Below are 11,513 nucleotides of genomic sequence, written 5' to 3' on the forward strand. Positions count from 1 at the left end.
TAACTAAGAAATAACTAAGAGGAGGCTGCTTTCACGGGGGGGGGGGGGTGTAGGGTCGGGGTTAGGGGAAAGGGGGGGGGTGAGGTAGTGTTTTAAAGCAAATATTTTCAGTGGCAGCATTGGTACTGTCGAATTCACAAATTATGAATTACTGAAAAGTAGAAAATAAAACAACTAAATAGCGGCGTATGATACGCTGCGGGTCGGCTCGTATATATAATTATTTTTCTGGCAGACGCTAGAAAACAAGCTGTAAGCGCGCTCCCTACCACCCCCACCCCTACATGGTCTGGTGAGCTGTGGTTCACGCTAAATGTTTACCAGCAGAGCCGGGTTTAGTGACGACTATTAGGGGCAGATAATTTAGTTTGAACCGATTTTAAACGTAGGGGGAAGGGGGTAACTAAGTGGAGTTTACTTTAACGGAGGGGGGGGGGAAGGAGGGGGGTATCGTCCTAAACGAGCTACTTATAGTGTTTTAAAGAAATATTTTCAGTGGCAGCGTTGGTACTGTCGAATTCACAAAATAATGAATTACTGAAAAGTAGAAAAAAGAAACAACTAAATAGCGGCGTATGATATGCCGCGGGTCGGCTCGTTAATTATATTTTAATGAGTTCACCAAAGCCACATTGAGCTAATTGAAACCTGATCTAACCAATCAAGTCGTAGTTGTAAAACAAAATAAAAACATCTCTAAACGTGTAGTTTATCTGCCACTAGTACGACCCTCTTGATAAAATCAACAAACGGGTGCGCGGACCTTTGACCACAGGTGCTTTGACCATAGGGGGTTTGACCATAGGGGGTTTGACCACAGCGGAGCTTTGACCATAGGGGCTTTGATCATAGGGGGTTTGACCACAACGGGCCTTTGACCATAGCGGTGCTTTGACCATAGGGGGTTGATCATAGGGGGTTTGACCATAGGGGGTTTGACCACATGTGTTTTCTCAGCATAGGGTCTTTGATCACCGGTAGTCTTTCAACTGGTGTTTGATCGCAAGCGCTGTGTCCGGCTTTGATCATAAGTGTGATACAATTAACACGATTGTATACATGTTTCCTGAGAGTACGTTAATAGAAATTAACATGTATTTGTAATAAGCCAAGAACTATATTTTAGTCTCCACATAAAGGCTGGTGCTAGGCCTCATAGATTTATTTTAAATATAAATGAAATACAAATAATGCGACAAGAAAAGCTGTCTTTTGCCGTGTGCAGTCCATCTGTAGGAAACGTCACATTGTTGGGTGACTACATTGGAGGAGAGACTGAAGACTGTAATGCCATCCTTCACAAATGTTATTTGTTCGTGCTACACCATCGCCAATCGTGTGCATTTGATTCCAAGTTTCAACTGGAAACAAAGCAAGCTTGTACTTTTCGCCACGACCACGGATGCGACGACCTCGGACACAGCGCTTGTGATCAAACACCAGTTGATAGACCACCTGTGATCAAAGACCCTCTGCTGAGAAAACACCTGTGGTCAAACCGCCTATGGTCAAACCCCCTATGATCAAACCCCCTATGGTCAAAGCTCCGCTGTGGTCAAACCCCCTATGGTCAAACCCCCTATGGTCAAAGCCCCTATGATCAAAGCTCCACTGTGGTCAAACCCCCTATGGTCAAAGCCCCTATGATCAAAGCTCCGCTGTGGTCAAACCCCCTATGGTCAAACCCCCTATGGTCAAAGCTCCGCTGTGGTCAAACCCCCTATGGTCAAACCCCCTATGGTCAAAGCCCCTATGATCAAAGCTCCGCTGTGGTCAAACCCCCTATGGTCAAACCCCCTATGGTCAAACCCCCTATGGTCAAACCCCCTATGGTCAAACCCCCTATGGTCAAAACCCCTATGGTCAAACCCCCTATGGTCAAACCCCCTATGGTCAAACCCCCTATGGTCAAACCCCCTATGGTCAAACCCCCTATGGTCAAACCCCCTATGGTCAAAGGCCCGCTGTGGTCAAACCCCCTATGATCAAAGCCCCTATGATCAAAGCTCCGCTGTGGTCAAACCCCCTATGGTCAAACCCCCTATGGTCAAAGGCCCGCTGTGGTCAAACCCCCTATGATCAAAGCCCCTATGATCAAAGCTCCGCTGTGGTCAAACCCCATATGGTCAAAGCCCCTATGGTCAAACCCCCTATGGTCAAAGCACCTGTGGTCAAAGGTCCTAGGACCAACAGACGGAATGATCAATACAAGACTGGACGACATAAGGTCACACGGTACGGCTAACGAACAAGACTATTATCTCCAGGTATCTGGCGATGCTGAAGGAGAGAGAGGACCTGGTCTGGGAGCAGTCTCAAGATGACGTCACTGACACCGAATTCATTGAAGTCACAGGTTAACTGTAGCGCTAAAACATCAACGTTTTAGATTAAGTTTTTGATTAAGTATTTAGATAGATTCAGTTTTTAGATTAAGTTTTTAGATTAAGTTTTTAGATTAAGTTTTTAGTAAAATTAGAAAATTTTAAAATATTAAAAAAAAATTGAAGATGTTTATTGTCAAGTGTAATATCACATACACTATCGTGTATTTTGTTATAGAGTCCCCACCGAAATACGCGGAAATTCTTCCCGAAGACTTCCTGTTTCCGTTCGAGAATTTGATCTTTGAGGGAGGTGGCAACAAGGGACTCGCCTATGTAGGTGGTATAAAGGTGAGGATAGTTGTCCCTCTGGCAAAAGTCTATGTGGTCATTTATCCCACTTATGAAAACGTTCTTTCTGGTTTTTGTTCAAACCTTACAAACTTCTGTTTGGGCATGTTTTCTATTTGTGAAAACGTTCGTTCGGGCATTTTCCCCAAACAGTACAAATGTCCATTCGGGCATTTGTTCAATAAATGCAAACGTCCATTCGTGCAAGTATCATTAGAGCATTACTCGTAGAACCCATTAGAGAGTTGCTGATATGATGTTGTGAAACTGTGGGGGTGCAGAGTTAAATTAAAGACAGCTACTTGTTTAGGATTGACATGCATTTATTTGATTAATAATTGATTACTTACGAAAGTTCTTGAACTTTGTACGTGTGTTTCAGTACTTTGAGGAAATAGGAATGATGCCAGGAATTCGAAGATTTGGTGGAAGTAGTGCAGGGGCGATAACCGCAACACTGGTAGCCCTGGGTTACAGTTCCTGCGATATAGAAGTTTTCATGTCGGATGATCTTGAGGAGATATTTTTAGGTGAGTTCCTGACGTACTGTAGGACTTTAAGGTCCTGTGTCTGACGTCTTTGCGCCTAGCTAGACCATTGACGAGAAGTTGTAGATTGCAGAAGGAACTTGTTTAGCCAAAGTTAAATTTCTAAACAAATGTGTATTTTGCTGGTCAAACTACCACTAACGTGACATGTTCTGGTGTCGTGTCCACCCTTAGACCACTCCTGCGGGTACTTCAGCCTTCTGCCCAACCTCCTGAGCAAGTTTGGCTGGAATCCTGGCGACAGATTTTCTGATTGGTGCGGTGAAATGATCAAAGAAAAGTCTTCGACAGCGAACCCCGACATGACCTTCGATGATGTAAGAAAAGTTTTCGTTGTTTAGAGAAACCTTCTTTGCTGTTAGTTGTTTTACGTTTAGTTTAGCTCTGCTTAACACCCTCTAGCCCCCACTAACCCCCTTTAATCCCCTCTAACCACTCTAACCCACACTAACCCCCTCTAACCCCCTCTAACCACCTTAACCATCTCTACAGTTGTGCAAGGTATGTAGGCTGTTGCTTTGTTTTGTTCGTACCAATCCAACCCCTCTTAACCCTAACCCAACCCATCGTAACCCTAACCCAACCCATTTTAACCCTACCCTACCCATGTCTACATTTGTACAGAGAACGTAGAGTGGAGCTGTGTATTGTGGTCACTTAGTCTAATCAACCTTGACCCTAACCCAACCCATCTTAACCAAACCCATGTCTACAGTTGTACAGAGAACGTAAAGTGGAGCTGTGTATTGTAGTCACCAACCTGAACCAGATGAGGAGTGAGTACTGCCACCCCAAAACTACACCGGATATGCCGATAAGGGAAGCAGTGCGCATGTCAATGGCCTTGCCAGGTCGGTTGAGGTTTTTATAAGAGAAAAAAAGAGAAATAACAAGGATATATATATATATATATATATATATATATATATAAACAAACGCGTTTCATCAATCAAGAGCTAAAACTAAATAGAGTAAATATAAAATAAATTGGTAAATCGAGACCCTCCTCGGAAAAACGCAACATGCTCAAATAAATTAAATTTAAAAAAAAAACAACCTTGTATTAAAAAGGTTTAAAAAAGTTTTAAAAATAAAATATAAAAAATTAACAGAAATTTGATATGAAAGAATTCGACGCTAAAATATTTAGCGTTTTTTATTAAAGATTATACATATTTGCTGTATTAGCATTAAGTGAAAGCCGAGTTAAAACGTTAATCATAAACAAACAAACAAACAAAACATACAAGCTAATAAAATTATTTTAACATTTTTACTTAAAGCAAGTTTTTTTTCATAAAATGTCACGAGAATCGTAAATGAATGGTAAAAGTACAGATTAAAAGTAGAATAATATCCTGATCAGATTAATAAACTCACTAAATACCCTAATTTAAAGGAACGAAAATTAATTGCAATCGCAAATTAAGTTTTGAATATTTTTTCTTTGTAAAAATTTAATTGCTTTATTTGATTTTTGTTTTTTTGTTTCATGCAACCTTAAAGGTTTATTTACTGCCCGTTTCTATGACAACCACGGTCGAACGGACACGTATGTTGATGGCGGTCTCCTGTGTAACTACCCGATACACTGTTTTGATGGTCAGTTGTGTTACCTTCGTGTATCTCGTCCATACGTTAGACATAGAGATTTGTTTTTAGTTAGGTCTCTTGAAGATACTATTTCAATGATTAGTTTGTTTATATTATTACAAGCTTTTATTTAACTTGCTTCCTCTGAATCTCTATCGTCATAAATCGAAACTGGTGAGCAAAATTTAGATCATTTCTAACTGACCAATTTCTTAAAAACTTGACACCTGGTTCAAGATCCAATGACGATGCATCACGCATCTAAAAAATACCCATTAGCTAAGAAATTGCATCAGTCATATGGCGTTAATAAAACGTCTAATAATAATTTTTAACATGTTAAAGAATCAATCCAGTCGAGTTTCGTCAGTTTTAGTATGACGCAATCTTCTTTTTTTTTACATGATCCAATCAGAAATTAAGATCCGCGTCTCAAAATACACCATTAGTGATGATACATGTGTTTCAATTCAAATGTACATGGAATTTCATCATATTTTCATTTTAATAGGATTGATACGTTTAAATAAAAACGCAAATTGAATGTTACCATGACTTATTTCTTTAAATTTCTTAATTCTGAGACCCCAGCAACGCGGAATAATAATGCACCAGTATATAAATAACTTTAAAGAAAAACGTGGGTTGTTTTAAATTTTTGTAAAAGTATTAAATACTTAACTTAGTGATGTGTGGTTGAATAATTAATCTATGTACAAATGCATTTTATTTATTCAAGGGAAACAACCAAATTGGTTCCTACTACCGCCGCTGAGCACTCAATTTCTTCCATTCTCCTTCACCTACCCTGCAATACACTCCAACATGCTTTTATCCCATACTAAACTACAATCCTGTCATCTACCCCAGGCTGGTACCTATCAATGGCTAAAGAAGATTCGTTCCTGCAGCGTGTGAAATCTCTGCAAGAGTTACCGTACTTGAAGGCTCAGTTCTTTCAACCGCCAAGTAACAAAACAGTGGGATTTCTTGTGGTAGGTAGATGTACAGTGGGGTTTCTTGTGGTAGGTAGATGGACAGTGGGGTTTCTTGTGGTAGGTAAATGTTACATTTAAACCAGCCAATTACAGTGGGGTGTCTTGTGGTAGGTAGATGTACAGTGGGGTTTCTTGTGGTAGGTAGATGTACAGTGGGGTTTCTTGTGGTAGGTAGATGTACAGTGGAGTTTCTTGTGGTAGGTAGATGTACAGTGGAGTTTCTTGTGGTAGGTAGATGTACAGTAGGATTTCTTGTGGTAGGTAGATGTTACATTTAAACCACCTATTTAAATACAGTGGGATTTCTTGTGGTAGGTAAATGTTACATTTAAACCAGCCAAATACAGTGGGATTTCTTGTGGTATGTAGATGTTACATTTAAACCAGCCAGTTAAATGTAGTGGGATTTCTTGTGATTTTTCTTTAAAACCACTTAATTACAAAACACTGATATTCGTGTAATATTAGATTTTAATAATAATTATTATTGATATTAGTATGTTAATTTATTCCAGTTTGGTGAGTAAAGTGTGATGTTTTTCCCAGTTTGATGTAAAATGTGATGTTTGTCCCAATTTGATGAGTAACATGTGATGTTTGTCCCAATTTGATAAGTAAAGTTAATGTTTTTCCCAATTTGAAGAGTAAAATGTGATGTTTTTCCCAGTTTAATGAGCAAAATGTAAACTTTTTTTTTGGATTTTGGACCCCCCCCCCCGGTCCACAAAAATCCACTTTTTTCCTTATAAAAGTCCATATGCGTCCACAAAAGTCAGTTTTTTTTCGGACCCCCCCCCCCCCCCCCCGCGTGTGGACGTCATAAATGGATGACCTCTAATGTTTGTTTGATAAGTAAAGTTTGATGTTTTTCCTTGTTTGGTGAGTAACATATGATGTTTTCTCAGTTTGATATGTAAACTGTGATGTTTTACCCAATTTGATGAGTAAAATGTGATGTTTCCCCAGTATGATGACATCGAGATGGAGGTCATGCGGTACAGACTAGAACACAGATACGGCTGTAACGAACCAGCAACTCCAAGTAAACAAACCAAATTGTTTAAGTGAGTTCTTTCCCCTCCTAGACAATGATAACTTATCTTTCTTGTTGTTCGTATAGTCATGTATTGTGGCTTAAATCGCTAGCTATTTCACCTTTTAAAAACAGGGTATTATCCTTTAGTTTTCTGTCGTATGTGCAAATTCAGGGCTTTAAGTAAGTTTAAATCTATTTATGATTAAAATAATATTGTATTTTTAAAATTTAAGTTTAATTTTTATTGAGTGTTTAAATCATTTTTTGTTTCTTCCTCATCTTATACTTGTCTTTCTAAGTGTTTGTCTTGTAGACTTACTTGGCGCCGCTGTTATCCTTCTGCTTTACTACCCCCCCCCCCTCCATCCTCTGCTTTATCCCCCCCCCCTCCCCTGCACTAAGCCATCATCTGCTTTATTCCCCCTCCTTTCTTGCACAGCCATTCTCTGCTTTACCCACCCCCCCCCCCTGCACTCAGCCATACTCTGCTTTACCCCAACCCCACCCACCCTACACTCAACCATCCATAGGTCCTCTACTAATGTCGAACCCTGGCGTTGTTTTCTGTCTTATTTACATCAGCCTTGTAATTTTCCTTATGAAAAAATTTTAACTAGACCTAACTCTCGTGTGCCATGTCCATCCCAGTTGAATCTTTGTTTAGACTCATGTATCGGTTCAATGCGAACATTCTCTTCTAGACCGTCTGTGTGGGATTATCAATTGGTTCCTTATTTACCACTTGTACAGTGGCAACTCAGGTCGTATTTTATAGAGCTGTGTTTTCTTAGCATCAACCACATTTACATGTGATTTCATAAGTTGTGTTTTATTAGCACCAACCACATTTACATGTATTTTCACAAGCTGTGTTTTCTTAGCACCAACCACATTTACAAGTGATTTCACAAGTTGTGTTTTCTTAGCACCAACCACATTTAAATGTGATTTCACAACTCACACAAAAACAAGTCAATGTGTTTTACCCAGACTGAAGCAGAAGAAGAAAACTGCCAAAGGAAAAGCTGACCGTGAACACAGACGAATCGTCAAGGCTGTGGAGAATTTCATGAAGGTCAGGGCGTGATGGGACAATGTGTGGTTTCAATTTCAGCTTTCATGATTAGAAATTATTTTTTTTTAGTTTAAGGTTTGTTTTTATGGTTATGAGTTTACTTTGTCTTGAAGGAAATAGTTCAACATATTGTTAATGTAAGATGTGAAGTTAAGGTGGCTCTATAAAGTCCTATTTTGTGCATTTACAAGAACCTACCACCTAAGCCTACACTCACATAGCTATTTGTATTAGAATATTACTTTTATAGCGCCATTCTCTTTAATCAGTAGTACCATCAGCTTTAAACACAAACCCTAAACTTCATCATTACCACTGCAGGCACTAAACAAGCACAATTTAGACGACAATGAATTTATTGATAAACACGAACTACAATATGCACTTGAAGACGTAAGGAATTCTTTTATATTCTAATTAAATTTTAAAAATTGTTTTGTTTTATTAGTAACGTTATAATCTAGGAGACAGTAATGTTTTCCAGCAACACATAGTGGCGATGTAGAGACATCGAAGTTCAGGAATTTCTTGAGAGAGCAACAGCAACTTTTTGTTGACGGTCCAGCTAACGTGGTGTACGAACCGTTTTTTAAATGTCAGTCTAATTAAGGAGACTCGGCAGGTTATTTAGTGACGTTTTTTGTTTCCAGAGAGACGTGTTTTCTGAAGATGACGTCAGACTTTTGTTCGGAGAAACGTCGGAAGTGGATGCGGCGTTTAAAATTTTAGACAAAGATGGGAACGGTCAGGTAGGTAATTAGACGGGACGGTCAGGTAGGTAATTGGTTGTTTTTCTTTAGAATTTTTGTACTGTACCATATAGGTGTTTTAGACGTGTTCAACCATTGTTAATTTTGTTCGGAAATTTAAATTTGTTTTGTTTTAGATAGAGTTTCGAGAGCTGGTCCAATTTATTGAAGAACAAGGAATCAGGTTACAGGTAGGATATTTTTGTTCCCTCCATTTTGTATGTTTTGATGTATTATATATATATATATAATTATTTGTTTTTAGATAGAAAATAAAACATTTCAAATCATTTAGGTCCTCGTACAAAGTGTTTTGTAGATTTTATATTTTTATTATCATAATTTCAAAGCATACTTTATAAAAAAATACAACAACACCATATTCCCACATCCATACTCCTTTAAAAAATCTGATAAAATTTCCAGACGAGGTTCCAGGGATTTGGGAGAAGAGACGTCAAAAACTTGGGTGATTTTTTATCAGCTCTGATGGAGACGATGTTGACCAACCTCAAATATGTCTTTGTTAAGGTCTGATGTAGCCTTTTTATTTGTTAATGTGATATTTAGCCTCTTGTATTGGTTAATGTGAAGTATAGCCATAAGCACTGGTTATTTTAAGTGTAGCTTTAATTTAGGTTAAGGTAAAATGTAGCTCTGTATAGGTTAAGGTAAAATTTAGTCCTTGTATTATTTAAGGTAAAATATAGCCTGCTGTTTGGAGTAGATGAAGAGTAGACTTAGTTGGATGTAACGAGTGCTCAACTGCCATGTTTTGGAAGGCTTTCTTATGTTCTTCGTTGTTGATGAAAGAAAGAGTATAAATTATGTCATCGATCTAATTCTCAAAACTTTCGTTCAATTTCGATATTTAATTCGCCTAATTCTCAAAACGTTCATTCCATTTCTAATTAATGCATCTTATTCTCAAAATGTGTAGACGTTTTGTCCAAGTCATAAATCTAATTTGAAAAACGAAATTTTATTAACACGTTTGGCATATTTCAACACTTACAGGAAACTGATGACTTCAGGACAGTGGGCATCAACACAGGGCATATCGGAACTACGGATTATGCCCTGGAAGAGGCAGATAAAGAGTTCCTGATTCAGGTATGAAAGTGTTTACAGAATGTTGTATACACTTGATAATGTCACTACAGTTCCACTCTTAAGACATACAAAGGGTGGCACTAATTATATGAACTTAATTATTCGCTTGACATCGTAAACGATTTCAGGGCTCAAGGAATACACATTTTAAGAACTTGACTACTTCATATTATGTTATTGAGATTCGGTGTAACACAAAATATCTAAATAGGAAAAAAGAAAACAACGCGTTTAGTGAGTGCTGATCAAAATAGTTGCTCGAGAACAAGATTTTATTTATTTTTTAGATCATTTTTTGACAAATCCTTTAAACTAATAATAGGTGCTAGGAAAACGTCGGTGTTTTCTGATTAATCTGTTCTACTATACTTCGAGGTGACGTCTAGGGCACACTCAAGAGTTGCTAGTGTATCGAACTATTGATTAGAGAGATTGTAAATGTATTGTTTTGTCTCTTGTTGACAGAGGGGCTACAACGCTACCAGAGCGTTCTTGAAGTATTACGTGGCTAAAGGCAGGGAGTGCCAGAGGAAAACCACAGGCCATCTTCTCAATGGGGGCCCTAACACAGACGTTACAGATGGGGGCCTCATGCTAGATAATGCTAGTGGGGGCCCTGCTAAAGACAACGCTGCTAATAGGGCCTCACGATAGACAATGCTAGTGTGTGGGGGGGGGGGGGGGGGGGGCCTGTAAAAGACATCGTTAGATTAGTGGGCCCCACGTGACAGATGGCCGAGTGGGACTCTACATTGGATAGTGTTGTCAGTGGGGGATCCCACGTGACAGAAATATCATTCTGACATGTCAGTGTTACTGTCAGTCAGCTGACGTCCCATGAGGTAACAGAACGACACTTGTAACTCTCATATCTCAGTTGTAAATATATTGGGCACACTTGAAAGCCACAGAAACGTGTCTTATTGACAAGTGTATCAAATCATTTTTTTTTCGATTTTTAATTTCTTTTTAAAATCTCGCTTTTTAAAATGTTTAAATTTTTAAAATATATTTTCAATATTTATTTATAAAACTAATATAAATTATTGCATTAAGGAAAATAACCCATAGATTTTTGTTTTCTGTGTAATCTAGAATAGGTTTGAAAAGCTGATTCCATATGGACATGGATCGAAATGTTTTTTACCAGAAAGTATATTTTAAAACTAAAATTGGATACTTTACAACATGTGTGTAAAAAGTACAAAATTACTTCCGGTTTTATTATGGCTAGAAATAATTAAAAAAAAAATTACTACTAATATAATAGTAATTTAGCAAACACTTTTATTTTTTATTTGGATTATTAGAATCAAGGTGTGGTGGTGATAGGGGATGTTATTTTATTTCATATAAATAAACTACTAGGCTATAAAACCAGTGAGCACTATTGTGTATTTTATCATGGAAAACAATTGTTGTGACTTTCATTGTTTTGCTTTCCCTGGCTATTCCGGTTGATTTCAAGGAGAGGTTGAGGTCGGTTTTTAAAAACATTTAAATTGATAAATAATTCAAAACGCATTTTCAACGGCTTATATTCAATACAAAAATATGAAAATGATAAGGTTCCCAAACAACTAAGTTTTTAAAATGTAACTATAGTTTTATCGCTAGCCATATTTTTAAAAAGAATTAGAAGATTTCATGGGGTTTTTAAGACTATTGTAGATTGTAAGGTCTGCTGGTGTTTCGTTAATTATACATCTTATTACTATCCCGAATT

At 37.9% G+C, this 11,513-nt stretch overlaps 1 protein-coding gene across 1 annotated transcript; it reads left to right on the top strand.

The window, feature by feature from the left end:
* Positions 1 to 2,277: 2,277 nt before the first annotated feature.
* LOC131932348 (uncharacterized) lies at positions 2,278 to 10,441 on the top strand. The gene is made up of 14 exons (XM_059289250.1): positions 2,278 to 2,356; positions 2,563 to 2,675; positions 3,058 to 3,205; positions 3,398 to 3,549; positions 3,939 to 4,074; positions 4,730 to 4,825; positions 5,687 to 5,811; positions 6,781 to 6,878; positions 7,841 to 7,925; positions 8,576 to 8,674; positions 8,812 to 8,865; positions 9,101 to 9,205; positions 9,692 to 9,787; positions 10,253 to 10,441. The coding sequence occupies exons 1-14, from the start codon at positions 2,278 to 2,280 to the stop codon at positions 10,439 to 10,441; spliced, it is 1,575 nt and encodes a 524-aa protein (XP_059145233.1).
* The last annotated feature ends 1,072 nt before the right edge of the window (positions 10,442 to 11,513 follow it).

Source organism: Physella acuta, unplaced genomic scaffold (assembly GCF_028476545.2).
Source record: "Physella acuta isolate Inbredline_101_S28 unplaced genomic scaffold, ASM2847654v3 ptg002143l, whole genome shotgun sequence".
Classification (NCBI taxonomy): domain Eukaryota; kingdom Metazoa; phylum Mollusca; class Gastropoda; family Physidae; genus Physella; species Physella acuta.